Genomic DNA, 22,408 nt, shown 5'->3' with positions numbered 1-22,408 from the left:
GATCAATGTATCTCGCCATACCTCAGCCCTCATTGTGACCAATCCTGCTAGATCTCTTCCTGTCAGTTGCCCAAACTCTTTCCTAAAAGTTAAATGAAGTTTAAATTTTGTAGATTATATCATTACGAGCTAGTCGATTTTGACCTAAGCTTAATGGACTCTCGGAGTTGATAAGACAAGAATGAAAGTACGTCATGCAACGGAAGACACTTTTGGAAATGTGAAGTGTTCTTTATAAATACATAATTTATGATGTAATAGTATACTGAACCATGTTAGTGTTGTTGTTAGGACTCTGTTGACATAAACTAAATAAGAGAAATACGTACAGCCAAAACGTTTTGCAAAACATAACCAATAATTTAATTATCAAGCTATAAAATAAACATAAACGATTAACGTAAGTAAAATTAATTGAATCCAAAAGAATCATATTTATATATCTTTTTTGTAGCGAGACGACCAGCTATCGCAATGACGCTACATCTTATATTTTATGACAAAAGGAACCTGCTGTGTGATTATACAGTAATGATAGTTGGAAGTAAGGAGTAAGACATCAGTTTTTCAACAATTTCATAAAGACAAACTGCATGTAGATTGATTTACATATCAGCGACAATTTCATATGATCCACATTTTGTATCAGTTTCCTACCTGGGAAGACCGTGTTTCTTTATCCAATCGTCCACATCAGTGGGTGTCCACTTCCGCAGTGAAGCCACATATGTTTTTGGAATAGAGTATGAAACAGTCTGGGAAGTTTCTATTACAGGCCCACCGTCAACAACATCATCCGCCTAAGACAAATTATAAGAAATAAAGGTTCTGCGTTTGTTATAGGAATGCTCGACGAGCGCATTCATTTGTCTAAAGTTTGAAGAAAGTGCATCAAAACACTTGAGATTTTGTAATGGGAAACAAAACAGAACTGCCGAGTGTTTTCGTTTCCGTTATTTCCGTTGTTGCAGTTCCAACAAACTGCTGAATAGCGACTAAAGCACTGGTGAGAGTTTTCTAGCAGAGGTGATGAAAATACTTTTGACTACCATTTATTTAACTTTATCTTTGGGGAGATTTCACAATCAAATTTGACTATATAATTTTTAATTATTTATACTGGATATTACTTTTCAAGTGTATCTTTAATTTTCGAAGTACACACCCATCTATGTATCTCTCTCTCTCTCTCTCTCTCTCTCTCTCTCTCTCTCTCTCTCTATATATATATATATATATATATATATATATATATATAGTGAAGGGGGTACTGTTTAGAGACATTGGGAAAATACTTTAAATAGCCCCCCCCCCCCCCCGCGCCCGGGCACGTTTAACGACACCACTTTTTAGCACACCCTCACTTTAGGGACAATGGGAATTTAACATGGAGAATATTAGGCCTGTATAGCGACAAGGGAAAGGTTGCTTGTTGCATAGGGACAATAGGAACGAATTGGGTAAGGTGACGTCAACAATGTGGCAAGTGTCTAACCTAAATACATGCTACTCTAGGGAGAGACTCATGCAGTAGAGATATAGAAATATACATATACAACACACATACATAGATTGATGAACATCAATCTATCGCACCTAAACTATAAAATCGACTAAAAATATTTTTAGGCGAAGAGAATAAAAATCTGTTCGAGACAGTAGAGTGGCTCTGAAATGGGCCTTTGGTGTTTTGTTCACATCATCCCGTTACCATAGAGGGCATCGCCTAAGTCTTCTTCTCTTCCTCAAACTTCTTCTGATTTCTAGACCGTAGATGAGGACTCTCTCTTTAGACAGCCTTGTCTCTCCACACAGATTCTTCTTTTCCAAACGCTCATATCGGTGATCTGGATGATTATCCACGCTGATCTGACATACATGGGTAAGGCAGTACGGAACAGCATTGACAATACGAGTGTATATGATTCAACGTTAGTCCACATTTTGTGACGAGAACAGGTGAAGGGAATGAAATTAACCACTGTTTTTGTTATAATGGAAGAGCGGATAAAAACGGATTGAGTTGTTTCATCAATCCCAATAAGCGTTACAAAATTTAGTCACAGTACGGAGTCTGTCTTCCAATCCGAAGAGAGCTGTCTGTGACATCAAATTCTCTATACAGATACGCTAGCGTCTGTGTGCACTGAATCATTGCGACAGAATTTTCAAACATGACGGCTAAGAAGACGATGAACTGAGATCAACCTGCCGTGGAGACGAGAAGCCATGACATATCAGTGGCTACTAAAGTCAAGACAGTCCTACTTCCACAGGAGACATATTTTAATTTGGATCTATTGCAATACCAGAGACAGAAGTAAGAATTGAAGACATTTTTACAGCAGCAGAAAGAAGCAGACCAAGCTTATGTCCTTCAACAGCAACAGCAAGGACATGAGGCAAGAAGAAGGAAATGACAGGAAGAAGAAGAAATAGCAGAGACGAAACAGAGTTTAGGAGAGAAGGAGGACAGCGAAAGTCAAAGAGTAACGTTACACCTATACATTTTTGCAGAGTTAAGGAGTCTGACACAAATGTATCAGACTTCTTCAACACGACCCAAGAGAAAAAGCCTTTCCCGAGCCAAAACAGTCCAACTCTGATACTACGCCTGAGATACCAGCCCTAGTGATTTCTATCAAATCATCATAAGCATGAGCAAGTCCAGAAGCAGGTCTTTGCCGTAGCTAAGGCTTAAGGCAGGTAAAGTTAATTGCTTACCGTTCTTGAGTTTTTAAATAAATAAATAAAAAAACACACAACCGTCCTTGGGCCACTCACCTCTCTAGAAAAAAGAGATACCATTCATTTTCCCTAAATCAATTAAAACTAAAAATCCATTCTTTGTCCAGTGATGTACGTGTGTGTGAGTGAGTGCGTTAGTGTAGGTCCATATTCTAAAAAATCAAAACCAAAAGACACTTACGTTTTATGTGGTCTATTCTGGGACACAGTTTACAATCCAATTCACAACACAACACTTTAAGAAGCTCACAGACTTCTTCTGTGTCATTTATTTCACTCTTTCATTTTCTATGAATTTATACAACTTTCACAAGTTTTTCCTTCTCCTCTTCATCAATTTCTCATCAATATATTTTTGTCCCTTTTTTCTTCCTGGACGTGTCGGGGTTCTTCCATTTGGGAGGGTACCTCTTTTTCCTGTTCTGAACCCCTCTCTTCGTCTTGCTCCTGTTGTTTTTTGGGGCATTCTGAAGACCAATGTCCTTTCTCTTGACAGTGATAACAGGTATCTTGACCTCTGTCTCTTCGGACACTGTCTTGTTTTTTGGCGATCTGAACACTAGACAAATGCCTTTTCTTACAGATATAGCAAGTATTTTGACTTTTGTCTCGAAAGGAGGGGGAGTAGTCAGTCGGTTTGTCTGAAGAAAACTTTTGTATGACACCTCGGAAAGCTCTGATCAGAAGTTCGATCTGTGTATGCTCTTCCATCGTTCTAGTCGGTTTGAGAGTGAAATGGATACTGGGAGGGAAGACGCTTAACCTTTATATAGTAAAGACACTGGTTTGATATGGATATAGGGACCCATGGCGTTTAAAATGTAGTCATTTTACTTTTTGCAGTCAGGATGAATCAATCGATCGCATCATTTCGTGGAGAAAGGAGAGAAAAGTAAAAGGTAGAAACGTGATTTATCGCCTCGCACAGTAGCTGACATACTGGCTCAAATTCATGCGAGCGATTTTGAAGATGACATGTGTGAGCCAGAATACAGATCCAGACTGTCTACACCAAAGTAAACCCTGAAAAGTGCTACCACATTCGAGAGAAGGAAAAGAGCTCCTCTATAAAATATAGAAATACGGCTTGCAAGTACACGGTGAAGTTTAAAGAGTTCCAGTCCGACGTACCTTTGGAGAAAACAGAGGGGTTCATCACCTAGGTTTGGGATTCTTTGTTAACTACACTGAAACGACAATTTGAAGCCAAAGCAGACGATCGCTTGAGACATTCCATTCATCACAACAGTTTAAAGTACATCATTTGGATCGAGTTTAGCAGCCCATCAGAAATGACACTATATAAAGCAATCGACAAGATTCAACACGTGCAACTATCCAACAACAATTTTCACATCACCAGTGGAAAGGCGACACTGTTCAATGTCTACGTGTCTCTTCCCCAAGGCACAGAACGCAAAAAGGTGTTTTTGCTTGACGACCTTCGCAGCATCAAAAAGAGCTTCGTCTGAATAAGCAACGATCAAGACAAGATGTGTTTAGCCCTCGCCATCGTGTTGGGAAGAACGAATGCCGACAAGATCTACACAGTAGAATGGAAAAGAATCTGGAAAACTATTCAATGATCAGACTGAGACAAACAACGAAGAAAAGCAGAACTCCTGTTACAGCAAGCGGGGCTAAACAAAGACCCACCCCCTGTGGTATCCGGAAATGCAAACATATAAAAACGTCTTGGCTCCACGCTACTCCTTGAATGTGCATCCTCAAAAAGTACGTGGACCTCTGTTCTTTCAAGGCAAATATTTTAAAGACGGATAATAAATTCAAGTATATTCACACGATGAACGTTTTGATGCCATTGCCAGTATCGCATCATTCTTTGGATACGGTTATTACTGTGAGAAATGTGACTATGGTTTTAACAACGAAGAACAACACTAGCATCGTGGATCGCAATGTGAGGGGTGTATGGCCTCTCAACCATGTCTTGACGAAAAACAAAATCGAGTGCATTGTCCTGCTTGACAGCCCACTTTTGTCAGCCCTGTATGTTACCAACAACATCTGAAGATACAAGGTTCAAAGGATAAAAGTGCTTGTTGACTGCTCAGATTGTAACCTATTTGTGGACAAGTAATACGTAGCAAAAATGCCAAGGCGCATGTATGTTCAGGAAAAAACGATGTCACATTTGTCACCAAATCGTGGATTTGGAACACGAACGCTTCATTCAAAAATACCATTCCAGACATCAAGAGGACGACGATGAACACAAGAAAGTGAATTTCATCTTTTTCGATTTTGAATGCATGGAAGAGACCGATATTCACATTCCTGATTTCTACGTGTCTCACAGAGCGTGCGAGAAGTGCATCCCAAATCCTATCTTAAGTCATTGCCCTCACTGCAGCAAGATCCCTGGAGGACATGAAAACATCTTTCGAGGACCTAACACTTTAGCCGATTTTGCCCAAGGGATCTTATACCCCATTGACGAAACGTTGAGCCAAGAGGACATCGAACATTAAAAAGATTGCCATCGCCATACCACGGTGATGGCTTACAATTTCTCGGGATACGATGGGCAGTTTCTTCTCAGATACTATACAGAACAAAGTACAGAACGTCTGAAAGTGACTATGAACGGAGCCAAAATCATTTCCATGCAAGTGGGACAAGTGCAGTTTAAAGATTCGATGAGCTACCTGGCCATGCCTTTCAGCCGAATTCATCAAACGTTTGGAATGTCAGAAATGACCAAAGGCAATTTGTCCCACTTTTTCAATACCAATGCTAATCAATACGCTGTTCTACCACATTTGCCTGAGGCTCACTACGACGACCATGACAACATGCGTACCGAACAACGAGAAGCTTTATAAGCTTGGTACCAGACTCACACATCTGACCCTTTTGAATTTCAGGAAGAAACATTACAGTAATGTCGATTATACTTGGACATTTTATGGCGTTGCTGTGGAAAATTCCGAGAAATGTTTATGGAGCACGAAGGGATCGGTCCTTTGAAAGAGGCCTGCACCATTGCAAAATCGTGTTCGTTAGTATACCGCCAACGATTCATGCCAGAACTCAATCCGGCTGTTATAAATCCTCAAACGTCAATACTCGGTCAAAGCACTACGCTGGTTGCATTACTGGTGTAACAAGGGAGACAAATGGGTCCAGCACGGTCGCAACGGACATGGCGAAGAGACCATCGGAAGGTATTCGGTAGAAGGCTGAGACTTAGAAAACCCCAAGATCGGTTACGAGTTTAATGGTTGCATATTTCACGGTTTTTCAAACGATGATCGTACTCGTGTTCCCACATTTCCATCACTTGGTATCTTTGCTATTCTAACTTCTGGTGTCCCTGACAAGTGGCCTGGCACAAGTCTTCTAGGGTTCGTAGTCAAAACTGGTTTATCGTGTCACGTTGAGGGTAGCACAAAAATGGACTAAATATATGGGATGACCTACCCCCGAATAATTAACCAGAGCCGGATTAATATACTTGGACAAATGGGATAGAGTCAAGTGTTTCAGTTGCGGTGTGTCACTTCAAAAGTAGAAGCAGAAAGATTCGGCTCACCCGAACATGCTCGATGGTCTCTGGATTGTCATTACCTACCTCTAGTGGGACGACCTCTGTAATCTCTGGATGGATACTATACAAGAGAACATTTGTTGTTTGCCTGTAGAGTTGAGAGAACGCATTTACCGAAAGTTAGTCTGGATACAAGTGAACTGCAAGAAACAATTTCATCCCTTACGTCACCAATGTTGAAACCACTGGTATATGAATGACATAAGAGGACTGATTTATTTGAAAGTGTTCCAACTGTTAGACATTGAAGACTTTGATGGCTACTCATCGTACTACATACATGGTGACTATACTACTACGAATCCCAAAGGAAGAGTTAAAGGATTGCCAAAATATTTTACGCTATCAAATTTTGTCTGTAGAGGAAAATTATGCGCGATGTGTAGTGTGAATGAACTACTCATGAACAAAATGATTGGATTGTTTGGTATTTTTATACTACGAGGTAGACATACTGCAACGAATTCCAGAAGAAGAGTTAGAGGATTACCGATATCGTTTATGCAACGTAAATTTAATTCAAGAGGAAACTTCTGATGTGCATGTTAGTGACTGACCAATTTAGATTCGCCGCTGGAATACGATAATCTCAGTACAGAATGTACACTTATTGCTTCAGAAATAAAGAGAGTACAGAAACGGGCTACCATTCCACGACCTTTATCAGTTGTGATACAACATATTCCGTGAATGGAAATCAATAAGAGTATTCAAACTGTGTTGGATTACCAACACTTATTACGAGAACATTGTCCGGTGTATTGGGGTCGACATGTGGTGTGTGTCTTAGTGATTTCCTTACTATCATTTGGTTTACCAGCCAATTCCTTGTGGACTCTTTACTAACAGTACTTACAACCAAATAAAACATGAGTGTGGTCTCTTTAAATGTCCACGACAGCCTCATTATGTTAAAAGAATTTATTTTCATATGGGTACTTCTCGACCTCTACGGGAAAAACAATTCGTCAACTTTTAGATAATGAAAATATGTAAGACGATGTGTGTTACATCACCCAAAATTTGTTTCAACAAAGTAAAACCCATCGCACTATGTCTCAATGCTCATTACGTTGTCTTGCTTAAAAGCCCTAGAGAGATATCGCAAGTTCGAGTGTTAGCCAAACAGCTAGTGACGAGAAGAGGAATTACATCGAGTGTTAGCCAAACAGCTAGGAACGTCTTGACTGGATCTTGCGTACGACGATGACACTCAGACCCCACACGCCCATTTACTCGTGGATTTAGAACCAGCCGATTATTTGCGATTTCGTACCCATCTGTTTCACCACTGATGCCATGTCGAGTACACGTCCCCGTGGTAGACTTAACAACAATAACAATAACAACAACAATAAAAATCTATAATAACCCCGGACACTTTGGGTCTCTCTCATACGACATCAATATGACGTCCCTTTAGTCTCGTTTTCCCGTCAAATTTATTCTTGCCTTGTACGGCGTCAGTCGCGAACCCACCCCCACAAATACGTGCTCTTGTCTTAAAAGCCAGTCTCAGAGAAGTGTTACGATGTATTTCGGTGACGGCATGTTAATTGCGGAAAGACATTCCGCATGAAACCGAACGCTTTTCCGACAGAAACAAAGTGGCTTTGACGCAAGGTGATGATCTTTGCATCGACACTAAAACCAATAAGCAAATCATTTTGAAACCTGTTGGTGGCGGTTCTCTATGAGGTGACATAATTCGTTCCCTCTTAAAATGGGATCCAAATGCCCCCAAAGAAAAAAGCCACTACCAAAAAGCCAAACGGACTCTAAAGAAATAGAGCAGTGGGGTCAGGACCAGGTTACAGTCCCAGAAACAAAAAGCAAGCAAAATTGTTTTGTAAGTCTTTGGTATGACTCGACCTGGGATCAAACCCACGACCTTCCGCTTCTGAGGCTGACGCTTTAACCACGAAAGATGCCGCGTTGACGCACGGCAAAGAATGTCTCCAAAATGTCATCAACAAACAAAGTCCAAAAGAAGATTTCATGACAGCAGGCAAAAACGTCTTGTTTCAAATAGGGTAAAGACATTTTAGGCAGACGAAAAACTCCTATAAATGACCTGGACTATGATGAAGCAGGCATTCCTGCTTCCCTGACGCCACAACAAGGACGAGGAAGACACCCCTCCAGAGGACTTCACACAACAGGAGCTTGAAAGACTAAGAAAAGAAGAATTGTCCGAGAGGTTTTTGAGTATTAACAAGTATCACAAAGAGCGAAAGAAAGGAAATGATGCAACCCAGAGTACTGCTCACGTTCCACGCCGGAAATAGATCTGTCTGCCATGCCACCCACCTTAATGACAATGCAAGAAACTCAATGGATCGAATTTCATCCCGTCTCCCATGTCATTGACTCAAGATCAGCGCCAATACACTTTGAAATCAAAGGACAATCAGAACATTACATTGATCTGAATAGCAGTTACTTGTACTTGAACGTGAAAGTGATCGACACATCGACGGACGGTCCCAATATAAAAGACGAAGATAAAGTAGCCCCGGTCAACAATTTCACGCATGTCTTGTTCAGTGGAGTGGATTTGTATTATCATAACAAACTGGTCAGTATCAGCATGGACACTTACCCTTCCCGAGTGTATCTGGAAAATCTCTTGACGTACGGAAAAAAAGCCAAAAACACCCATATGGATGCTTGAGTGATATGGAAACCTGACGCAACAGGCACATTCAACGACACCGATTTGATTACAGATAAAGAACCAAACCACAATGTGGTATTCATCGGTCGACGAAACAAAATCAAAGGACCCAACAAAACCTCAGAACCGATGGATTATTTGCATTTAGACATTTGGTTGCAAGAAGGTATTTGCTGAACGGAGTGGAGTGCCGCTTTCCATTTGACAACTACGTCTGCTACAAAACATTCATTCAAGAAGCCAGACGCTACGTATGACGTGTGGAAGTGGTACCTAAAGTGGAAAACGACATCACTCACTATGTGGGCAGAAAGACCGCCCAGTATCCGATACGACGCGTAGAAATGAAAACTTGTAACATTGCCGCTGCACATCAATCGATGATCGAAGATAATCTGTTCCAATGACAGTTACCCAAACGTTTGACCACAGGTATCGTAAATAATACTAATTTCAATGGAACCTTCGAGGAAAATCCTTTTGAGTTTCAGCACTACAACGCATCCAAGATCGAAGTCAGTCGAGATAGCAAAACCTTGTACCAGGCCTTTCGAACACGACCTTAGTGACGAGAAGAGGAATTACTTGAGATCGTTTTTGTCACTGTACGAAGCCACAGGACAGTTAGGAACCAACACCAATCACGGAATTACGTACGGAGATTACGCAGAAGGTTACACTTTGTAGGTTTTTGATTTCACTCCAGATCAAGTCAGCGACAAGGAACATTTCCAACCTCTAAAATCAGTGTGCAAAGCCAATACCCCCGAAACAGCACTGTGAACGTCATCTTGTATGCCAAATGTGGACAATACCATATAAATGAACAGTTTGAGGGAAGTCATTCTATATTATTAGAAAATATGGAAGAATGTAATCCCTCTTTGAATGGTGAAGAATCTATGGAAATGGCAAATTGAATGGAAGGATACAGTGTCTGCGGAACCCCAAGACAAAGACAAAGAGATCATAGTGATGAGGTCCAGATTGCCAGAACAAGAACAATATTTAGTCTCCTGTTTTGCCAAATACCTGGAAGAAAATGTACGGAATTGATCAAGAAAGACTGCTATGGATGTCAAAACAATCATCCTAGTCGAATTCAATACTAGAAATGTATGATGATGAGTCAGGAAGAAACATTGGACGAGAATCTTTAGGACGCTTGGCGTTTCATCTCGGAAGAATCAGTGTTGCATCAGTGGAATGAAGACTTGCGTGATCATTCCTCATCTCCATTGATTGCTCTAGAGATCCATCACATCGAAGCTCTCTTGTCTCAGAGTATAGAGACAAAGCGAAGAAACGGTTACTTGTCGGATATTTTCAAGCAAAAGGTCATAATTGAATGGTGACTTATCATTATCTGTAAAACATAAAACAATAAGAAAACAACAACACAAAAATGGATACCTGGGAACTTTATTACCTTTTGAACCACATTTCGTACACTGCTTCTTGGAATCCTGTCGTGTGTGCTAAAGATGAACTGTCTTATCGCACACCTCTATGTCATCAAACTTATGCCATCAACACTAAGGACAGTCATTTCCCAGGAGCCCACTGGGTAGACGTTTACTTTCATCGTGATGGTTGTGTGGAGTATTTCGTTTCGTATGGATTACCACCATTGGAAGAAAACATAATCGACTTTATGAGAAGAAATGCCCAGACGACACGATTCAATAATGTGAAATTACAAGGCACATATTCCCTGGTGTGTGGACAATATTTTGTGTATATTTTGCCCAACTCTTCAGCACAGCAAATGAATACATTATGTACGGTTACCTCAACTCACATAACAAAAGATAGGGAGGAAAGCAACAAAACAAGATATGCAAATTAGTCGAAGAATGGATCACCAACAATAATCTAGTCATACTTAATGACGGTACTAAAACCAGAATTTCACCACAGGATGGATCACTATCGGCAAATGATCTAATCATTTGCACACCCAGATTAGCGTCTTTATCTAATTGGGAAGTAGATAGAAATTCCACGTTAAGCAGTGACCATTTCTCCATACGTATTACTATTAATTTCAACAATCCTGTTTCCACTTCATCCAAAGTCTACAAGTGGAGACTGGACAAATCAACTGGCATTTTCGCTAAATTCCTTGCTCGCCGGAATAGCTATAGACAGCCTACGGGACATTAACAAATACAACCAAAAAATCCCTGAAGCGATCAATGAAGCCGCAACTCAAAGTATCCCCACTACTGGAACAAAAAAACACCACTAATGCTAAACAACCAACCTCATGGTGGAACGACGACTGAAAAAATATAATCAAGGAAATAATTTTCGCCATGCAGGTCATTCAACTGATTAAATAAAAGTATAAAATAAAAGTACAACAAGCAAAGAATATCACTAAAAGAGCAATTGCTCCACCCTTGAAATTAACCACTGCAATTCAAAACAGATTTGGAATAAACTAAAAGCAATGCGACGCTCAAATAGTAACAGTATTCGAAATATCAAAGGTGTAATAACTGATAAAGAAACAGCAGATCACCTAGCAATACTCTTCTCTGGAATGAACAAAACTGACAACCATAAACCCATTTTCCAAGCACATAGAAAAAAATATATAAATATCCATACCTATTTACTGACCTAGATCAAAGGATCTCCTTTAAGCGAACTATTTAGCATGGACGAATGGAAATCAGCACTTAGAAATAAGAAATCCACCTCCTCAGGAAAAGATAACCTAAGATATGAAATATATAATAAAATATGGATGAAATCATATTAGATTTGGTTAAACAATCATGGCAGACAGGACAAATTCCCCATACATGGAAACAGACTATAGTTATCCCTATCCTTAAAGCTGGCAAGGACCCCGCATATATATCCTTCATCACACCGATCTCTCTTACCGATACCATATGCAAGGTGATGGAGACAATGATAAACAACAGACTCGAACATCACATTGGAATGTAACAATCTTCTCTCACAAAACCAAGGTGGTTCCGCAATAAAAGATCCACCCTAGATCAACAAATAAGGCTCGAGTCTCGTATCAAACTAGCTTTTAATGCTAAATGAAAATGTAATAGATGCCTCATAGCTTTTTTTTCTTAGACCTTGAGAAAGCCTTCGATTTAGTTTGGACTGATGGTCTCATGACCAAATTGACCCATTATGGAATCAATGGCAACTTGCATAAAAGGATTAAAACATCTTTAAAAGACAGACATATCAGGACCAGAATAGGGACGAATTATTCAGCAGAATATGTGCTAGTGAATGGTACCCCACAAGGAAGTGTCTGAGTCCGACCCTATTTAACATCATGATAAACGATCTAGAACGCTCTGTCGATCTCAGCAAAATAGACCTATTGCAATTTGCTGACGACATCAGCTTATGGAAAGCGGGCAACTCATGCAGCCAAAAACTATTAACAGAAGTAAAAGTCAGCCTAACTAAGATCAGCAAATGGGGGTTCAAATTATCAAAAGGAAAAACAACAGGAAAACTATTTTCTCCCAATTAAAGATATAATATAGAGACACCAACCCTATTATTCAAGGTGAACCAATCAAATTTGAAAGAGTGGCAAAATGTTTAGGCATGTAATGCGACTAACATCTCACACGGAACCATCACATCACCGAATTAATACGGAAATGTAGCGTAAACCTTAATCTTCTGAAAAAACATCAAAAGGTTTACAATGGGGTGCAGATCAATATACATTGGTAACACTTTACAGGGCCTTAATTAGATCCAACATGGATTATGGATGCCAGATCTATGCATCTGCTAACCCATCAATACTCAAACGCCTTGATATAATCCAAGCAAAAGCACACTCCAAAATACCTCTAAAGAAGAACTATATATCCTAACAGGCGAAACATCTTTAACACTAATGAGAGAAGAATTGACATTAATATATGCAGCCAGAATTTACATACAAAATCCGAACCATCCAACAAGGAACATCATTAACAAATGCAACATCCCATTTAGCCGGAGACTCGTCCCCTTCCCACCATCTGTGAAAATGATCCACAAATTATGTAACGAACTACATCACCACTGCCTTCCTGCAGAAATAATACGATATCCAGACCCTACCTCATGGTCAAGGAAAAAGCCAATTATCAACACCCTAGCAACAACCTTTGGATCCAAAGAAGAACATGCCTTAAAAATAAGATAAAAAATCCTCACTATATTAGACAATTCTTACACAGACTTTGTCAAAATATACGCTGACGGGTCTGAATAAAGTAACTCAGACAGAACTGCTGCAGCACTCACTATCCAGAAACTGAATAATGGAATACCAAGCGGACTCACTGGGATGTTTTCATTCGCATCCGTGCTTGAAGTATATAAATTTCAGCGTTCATCATTCGAGCCATTCTACACAGAATAACCAAAGAAGAAGATGGCCAGTAACCAGATGGATAAAATGATAAAATTACAGGAAGTGATGGATACGATAGGCATGGTAGAAGTGCTACTAGTGAAAACTGAATGGGGCATAAAGTCCTCACATTTTAAAAATGGAATTGAACAATTTAACAAAGCTAAAGAACAACTGAGACAAATCATTAAAGAAGAAAAGGATGTGAAGGAGAAAGAGAAGAAGCAAAAACAGGAGGAGGAAAAATGAAAATAGAAGAAGACAACAGCGATAAGAAAACTAAGAAGATGGTGGAGGAAAACAAGAAACTAACAGAACAAGAATAAGAAATCCAGAGGCTCTTTTAAAGGCCACTCCACTGTCTCCAAAATATATTTATTTTCTTTGCCTAAAGTTTTTAAAAGTCGATTTTATAGTTTAGGCGTGATATACTGATATCCATCAATATATGTATGTGTTTTGTATATGTCTATGTCTATATCTCGACTGTATTTGCCTCTCCCTAGAGCAGCACGTATTCAGGCCAGACCCTTTTCACTTTGTTACTAAAACCAGTACTGTGACGTCACCTTACCTGTTCCATTCCTGTTGTCTCTATACAACAACCCAATATTCCCTTGTCGCTATACAGACACAATATTCCCCAGGTTGATTTCCCATTGTCGCTAAACTTGCCCAGGGTGAGCTAAAAAGTGTTGTCGCTAAACGTGCCCGGGGTGGGGTGGGGTGGGGTCTGTAATGTATTTTCCCGTTGTCGCTAAACAGCCCACCTTCACTACCTAATATATATATATATATATATATATATATATATATATATATATATATATATAATTACTACTAATACAAATAATTATACGTGCTAAGAATATTTGTACAGACGAACTTTACTACCCACCCTTTTGAAAAAGTCATAGCATGAAATAACTTGTTCGCTTTAACGCTTTTACAATTATACTCGTTATCGATTTTGGACCATTTGGTAAATAAAACAATTCGTCTATAAAACATCATTAGTCATTGTAGGATTTAACTGTTATACAAAACAGATTTTAACTGAATTTTTGATAAGTTGATCAGATGTCCAGAACTAAATAACGCAGTCAGTTTATAAATACGTGTCCGCTATAGTGAACGTGGTACTAAATCGACACACGGGCAACAAGCATGCTAAAACCAAACGTTGAAAGTTAAAGTAAGTTTGATCAGTATATATATATATATATATATATATATATATATATATATATAATCTTTCAGTTGATGCCACTAAAACTGTTGAGTTCTCCTTAATAATTTCAAGACTGTACTATTGTCGTTCAATTTATCTGGTTCGTCTAAGTATTTATTACAAACAGAGCAAAACGTTCGAAATGCGGCTCCACGGATCATCAATAGAGAACAAATAATTGTGAACACCTACCACTGCACAGTAACCGTCACAAGGTACTCGTTCGATCCAGAATCAAACATAAAATCTGCTTATTAGGCTATATTTATGCGACTGACAGAAGTCCTATATACCTATCTGACCTCACCTACGTGTAACCCCTATCTATATACTTACTTACCTCTTCCGACCATCGCATTTTCATAGTTCCCTCTGTTAAAACGAATGCATACTGGCAACGTAACTTCGTGTGACAAGGTCCAACTAAGCGGAACACATTGCCCACAGATATTAGAAACAAGAAAACTAAGGTTACATTCAAGAGTGCTCTTAACACTCACCTATTTCGACATAAGAATAGTCATTAGGTCTTAATAATGTTGACCTCCCTAATTATTGTCAACATGCTTTATTTTGCTATTTCATGGTGTATGCTTTTGTAATCGTGTCGTTGTATATAGTATTATGCATCTAATAATGTAAAGCTCTGAGCTTCTAAAGATTGGGGTTGTACTAAGTGTAATTATTATGATTATGATTATTATTATTATTATTATTATTATTATTATTATTATATTGATGACCAAAAGCCATTGACCGTACTAACAGGAGCTTACTTTATCATAAATTAGTAAACCAAAACCCAAGACCAAAATATTTGTAGTACAATGTTTACGATCCTAATAGCCATATATGAAATGTCATAACTTGTGTGAAAACGCCAAGTGGCTTGAAAGAAGCATTTAACTGCCCGGCCGGGGAAATGCAAGGTTGCATTTAATCACCTATTTCATTTTCGTTATTTCTAAACGATTTAAAGACGTATTTCAAACCAGAATAACGGTGTAATGCTAGGGTTTACTACTTTACTTGCACTGTTACATATAAATGACTTGGTTGCCTTCGGGTAAACTGCTACTCACCTTCAAAGAATTCTAAATAAACTAAAATAATACGAGAATATCTAGAAATGAAAGATCAATCTGAAAAAAAATTAAACTTGTAGTTTTTCGAAAAGGGGGATATTTGGGAAGAGATGAAAGTTGGTAATTTTGTGATTGCGTGATTGAGACAGTATCTCATTAAAGATATTGTGGCTGTGTATTCTTTTTTAAAAACTCTTGGTATATATGTCACAATAAAGCTAGCAGCACAAACGGCAAAGTCACTTTATAGTTTGAAGTCTAGACATAATCGTTTTTTAAACTGTCATCAAAACTATATTCCAAACATTTAATATCAAAACAGCACCAAATTTCAATTATGGGTCGAAAGTCTGGGTTTCTACTAAACAAATGATATTGAAGCAATACACATGTCATATTGCAGGCAAAAATTAAAATATAATGCACAAGTACTTCATATAGATGTTTCTTCATAAACTTTAATACTTAACACGTAATGGTGCAAATGGGTCTTCTGACGTAGGTCAAGATCAGCTACTGCTTAGATGACAGTATTCTAGCCAAACTGTATTCAGAATAATTACTAAATATAATTACAATACATTTGTAACTATTAGCTATGTGAATATAACTTATTATGAAAGCAAGTATATTCATAAGGAATTAAGATTGTTTAGATCATTATAAAAAGATGTTCGTTTTGAAGCGGACAGATTTCGTACTGTCACTCGTGGCACAGAATGTTTCTACTTCACTCGCGACATACTTCCTTCTATCCGATGACAAAAGTAGATATCGTCTACATCATCGAATGATGCGATCATCTGCGCTTACATTATACGAAAGAAAAAGAGTGTTTGGTACTTACAAAATCTGATTCTCATTATTTTGTGAATGTCGGTATGAAGTAAGGATAAACTCAAAAACCTTAGGACACAGCGTGTGAAAATTACGACAGAACTATTCGTCCTTCAAATAATGCGTGTAATAGACATAGCAATGCACTCGTGTATAAGTCGGGTCCAAATAGAAACTATATAAATCCATATCTTCCCTCGCAAAATGGTTCGGGAGCGATCTGGGTTCATGGCATTTGCTACTATGTGTAACCAAGAGAACAAATGATATAACTTTGACCTGCTGGTGCATTATACGATGGCAAATCAAGATCGACGTTGTTTAAAGTTAGCTCTGACTTAAAAGCAAATATATACAGTAATATGTGAACTACCTTACCGTTTGCGAATAAAGATGATGATTACTTAACAACTTTCTTTGCATATATACAGAATCATAACTATAGCTTCAAGCTGGGTCCAGCGCATTATTCGCAAACATTTTGACGCTCAAATTTGGATCTTACTTGTTCCTTGATAATAGGGGTTTTCGTCAATGGCTGGCTTCTAATGGCTTCAGTATTTTCGTTTTCAAAAATTGAAGCCAGTCGCTGGCAGAGTTCCTCCATTTTTTTCTCGAACGGATATTTTCCACTGAAGTCAATAAATTTTTTCCCAGTGATTACCATGGCAAGCCATCCGTCCCTTTTGTAATCTTTGTCCATCTTTAGTGGAATTATCTCCTTTCTTTCTTCAAAAGCATATTCAGCTTCTGAAACGTACAAATGCGTTTTGTGCGAAAACATTTAATTTATTCGTTTGCGTCTCGATATTTCCTTATTGTAATGGCAATAAGTTCATGATCTTACTAATATTAACGTAGAATGAACCCGACATGCGATAGTAAAAGACAAATAAAATAAAGAAAATAAAGAACACCCAAAACAACAAATCGTTAGATTGCCCATTGAAATCAACAACGCTTTAATGATATGACATACTATGGATTACGTACCACATTAACTGCAATGAAAAAACACCATTTCTAACATGCACTATTTTTTTCATTCATTTGACCGTAATTATTACTTGATTTTATATTATGTACAACACAAAGTTCACAACCCTTATATAAGTATGACGCAAGACACAATGATTAAAGGGCCATAACAAAGGCTTTTTATTTCACTCCCCTGGAATGAGAAAGATTTAGACGACTAACCAACTTGCTTGAATGTACTTAATAACTAAATCAACATTTACGTGATATTTATTACCCAGAATTCAGTTAATATTTCATAGACAGGTTTTTGTATTATTTTATACTGTATTGTCTTTCCTGTTTTCTTCGAGATGTAGTTGAATTAACTTTGTAGTTGCTTTATCGCGATTTATATGTGTACTATTTGCATTACAAAAGTGTGATATTTTTGTATATACCTTTTACTTCCGGTTTTGTGATCAATACATATTCATATGATGTGCATACTGTAACTCCTTTTTTCTAATTTGTTGTATTGTCTAAAACTTTTACATTTAAAAAAAAGCTGTAATCTTTAGCTAAAGGTGTCATGCTGCTTGATATTTATATATTGTTTATCTGATACTAATGTTATCGAAATATCGCTTTCTTCTTGCTCGGAGCAGTACAACATTTCGTCATATACTCTCCAGTTCACAAGAACTTGTCTTTCAATTGCCAGTCGTTTAGTATTCAGACTCTACTTATATTTGCATATATCGTATTTTTTGTCGTAAAGAGATAACTCGTAAAACACACCCTTAAAATCGCTTCGTTTCACATCTTTCTTATTATAAACAGACCAGATCACTCAATATCAATCACCTGATTTTGAATAGTTCTTACGCAAAGATACGAGGGTATCATTTTGCAAGTATAGTTTTATATTTTAGATTCTAACTATTTCACCAATATTAAATGCAAGAGTTCCAAATAGATCCGTTGTTAAAGTGCCGAATTCATTAGTCCATACTTTTGATCCGTTTTCTTTCTTGCTCGTTTCAACCGAAGTCGTTTACATGGAGGCATGGTGGGCGTAATTTTATCCGTAAATCATAAACTTTTGCATTACGACAAACCGTTTTCTGTTTTCATTCGGAGTTACATATTAACCCGTTCCACGATATATTATATTTGGTTGAATAAGTTGTAAAGTACTTAACGCGTTCCTTTAAAAATACATCCATAGCTTTTTAGTTGCAAAATACGTATCCTTCCTCAAACTATATATAACAAGTTTTATCTCTAATATCTAAGTATATGTAATTTCTATTTTTCGTTCTTACTATTTAGCCCTAACGTATTTTGAGATAACATCTGTCAGTGTCAAAATGTATTTGTGTACTTCTCTGTATTTTTCATATGTTTGCATATTCAAAATGTGCCCCTGCCACTGATAATTAAAACAATTTACACTAATCTTTCTGCATGGAAATATGCTCTTTCTGTATTGATATGAATAGATATATTAATCGTTTAACCATTCAACGCATTTTAATTATTTTTGCCTTGCTTACTTTGCTTCCACATATGATCGAAATTAGTGTCGGGACTATTTTTACAGCATCATAGTAAACATATTTTATATATTGGTCTTTATTTCCATTTAAAACGGCATGAAACAGCTTGAGAATATGTTATAGCTTATAACATGTCTTAGAGCAATCATCAAACCAGCCAAATATCGATCGTTTTCTGGACAACCACAATTTGGAACTTTTCTATAAACATTTCAGAAGTAAGAGGGATCTCAGATAAATGTCAGATAATACCATTCACATGGTTCATTACAGCACAGCTACTTCACATACTGAAACATCCTATGTTGTTTTTATTCGAATTTGTTTTTCTTTTAATTATATATTCTATATTCAATGAATCATTATTGATTGACGTCGTTGAATTTGTGAGACTTATGAATTATACTGTGAATATACCATAGCATGAATGCAAATAATTGAAAACTGCAAAGGCCTAACTTATTCATTTACTCATTGTTCTTATAACAATCTAGAGTTGACGCTTAACTCCACATTACGATTTTTAAAAGTTGTCTGCAAATCTTCATCTTTTCTGCAATATTGCAGAAAGTCTTTATTTGATATATTTTTTCTTTATTATTTTCCTTAGTAACACAATTATTTTTAGTACATATTTGCTTCCATCCAGACTTGTAAAGAAATGCTGAGGTTGTTCACTTTAAGATATTGAACTATTTCTTCAACTTTCTTAAAATGGTTGATCTAAGGAATCACAGTTTTATGTAACATTTATCTTCATAACATGAATTTATTGTTTTGTTGTTGTTATTTCATGTTGACAAAAACACAATTCAAAACATGATAGTTCAGGCAAAGAGTACAATTTACAAGCACTATGAAAATCTATATGCCTCTGCTTAAGATAGTGAGTTTCTTAAACACCCTAAAATAAGATTGATTTAACAACATTTACAAGTGTTTTCGAAATCAGATCCACTGTGTTTTGATAATATGTACAAGTGTTTGAGAAATCTGACCAATTATATCTACGAAAGTGGGGTTTTCAATCAAGATAGAATCTAATTGTTTCAATTATAAATGTTTCAACATTTCCATTCATATACTACTCAGAACAATTACGATAAAACCTTTTCACTCAGGAAATTCATCAGTCCACCAAATTTATGTACCCTGTTGTCAGCAATTCATATTAATATATCATTTAATGCCTCCAATGCATATGTATGCATTGTTTTCTGTCTGCAACTTATACTGTTATACCCTATTATGTCTGCAATTGATATCGAAGTGCTGAATTATTTCTGCAAATGAGATTAACTTACCGTTTGCAGGATCATTTAAAACAGCTTGTATCAAACGCGTAATAATGTTAGATTTATAATCATAATTTGAGAAGATCAGTATACTTTATAATCATTTCATTAATTACGGAAATTTATAACTCACCAGCTCTGCAGTTCGGACTGTCCTTGTACTTTCGTGAATAACATACCAAAACCACACAAGCCTTCTCAACTGCTTCGGCCATGTCTTGGAGTGTGGAACCACCCATATTTTTTATATCCATCCACACAGGGAAGCCTTTCTCCTTCAGTATGTCGCTGATTTGTATCAATTCTTTCTGGTGGCCCCAGTTGTAGCTAATCATAACATGGCCTTTGTTCTTCTTTACTTCCTGTTCCTCAGTTCCCTCTTTTTCAGTAGAATCAGGTATGTTCCTTTTTATATAAGAATTTGCTGAAATGATATAACAAAAAAAATGTGCTGCTTGAATCGTGTTTGATCCTCGCACTTCCTCTTGCTTGACTCGTGTTTGATCCTCGCGCTGCCTCTGTGCTATACGCAAATCAAAGCATCAATTTTCCCCTTTTTTAGATGCACCTCTAATAATGGAAGTGCAGATAAAAGCAAGCTCGCCACGCAGCGTTATGCACCAATATTATTAATATTCATATCATGGAGTCCTAAATCTCACTATGATGTAATTTCATAGCTTTATAAATCACTCACTAGATGTACATATATATTTCACTGTATGTAAAGCTGCATATAAACAACAATTCTAGTGGGTGAGGAAAATAATCTTCAATTCTGAAATTGTGTATAATCATAATTCTTTCACTACATTTAGAAAGCGGCATATGCTTTAAGCAGATAAAGAGTTGTGGAAATGAAATTATTGTCTTCACAATTTATATGTCAGAAGTTATAATGATATGTGTCATTTTCATAATGTTCACAACACGTTAGCAATATGGCATACAGCATACGTCTTTCAGAAATAAATGCATTGATAAACACCTTAAGGTGGGTCCAGAACTGTTTACATGTTGAAGTCTTCCGTATTAGTGATGAAAATGTTTAGGTGAATGTCTGTCTGTATTAGTGGATCGTAAAATGTGACTAATGAATATGTTCCTCATCCCACTAACAAAATAACAATAAATGATATTGATGCCACGAGCAAAATGCATGATCTAAAATATACTATGTAGTCGACACTAGAGATTATGTGTAAGTCGATGACGACGGCATTTGTTTTGGTTTCGAATTCCAGGAACAAATTTTAACTTTATCGTGCTTCGCGGACAAGATTTCCCCAATTCTAACTTCTCGGGTTATAATCCCCTATTTTAACTCCTCTGGTCAGAATCCACAATTGTAAAAACCTTGGGGTGGATTTCCTTAACTCCTAGTTTCGGATTCTTCCATCTCAACTCACTAGGTCAGATTTCCCTATATTAACACCTTGACTCAGACTGTATTAACTATTCGAGTCAGACTATATTAACTCCTCCGGTTGGATTCCACTATCCAGGCATTACAAACATGAAATTTTTACATTATTCGTACTTTAAACTTGAACTGCAAGTAACTTGGCGATTACTGGTGATGTAGGACATAATCTAAACCTTTTCATCGGTAATTATTTGACTCTTGCATTTCCAAAAGGGGAACGAAACTTATTCGTTTTCGTTATTCTTCAAAAAGTATGCAAATGTTACGTTCCTGTTCAGCAAAACACGTACTTGAACTAATTTGTTTGCAAATGATAGTAGTGACTATGAGTTACTAAATATGTCCTTCAAGATCCTTTGAGCGCTTAAAACTGATGTCCAGGAGCCAAATAAATATCCCTTAATATGTCAATCCGTGGATCAGTAATACATTTTAACAAACCTAAGAAATAGGAATCGCCAGATGGTATGTCTGATTCAGTGCATAGTTTTAACTGAACAAAGTAATGAGAATTTCCACGATACATATGAGTGTTTCATGGCATAATTTTAATCCAAGAAAGAAATGACAATTTTCCTGTTAGATATGCATTCGACTTTGTCGTACAGTACTAGGTG

General features: G+C 37.3%; 1 protein-coding gene across 2 annotated transcripts in view; it reads right to left on the bottom strand.

The window, feature by feature from the left end:
- The window catches only part of LOC149783556 (uncharacterized), a 57,080-nt gene that overhangs the window by 7,454 nt on the left and 27,218 nt on the right, over positions 1-22,408 (bottom strand). For both annotated transcript variants that reach the window (XM_089931825.1, XM_089931824.1), the window contains exons 6-9: positions 20,499-20,789; positions 17,057-17,301; positions 658-800; positions 22-82 (exon numbers count right to left, since the gene is read on the bottom strand). In XM_089931825.1, the coding sequence (XP_089787951.1) occupies positions 22-82; positions 658-800; positions 17,057-17,301; positions 20,499-20,789 (740 nt within the window). The remainder of the gene's footprint in view (positions 1-21; positions 83-657; positions 801-17,056; positions 17,302-20,498; positions 20,790-22,408) is intronic.

The sequence above is a fragment of the Sinohyriopsis cumingii genome, chromosome 14 (genome assembly GCF_028554795.1).
Source record: "Sinohyriopsis cumingii isolate HCF-2022 chromosome 14, ASM2855479v2, whole genome shotgun sequence".
Lineage (NCBI taxonomy): Eukaryota > Metazoa > Mollusca > Bivalvia > Unionida > Unionidae > Sinohyriopsis > Sinohyriopsis cumingii.
Note: the sequence above shows the minus strand (reverse complement) of the source record. Positions and strands in the feature narration are given on the sequence as shown.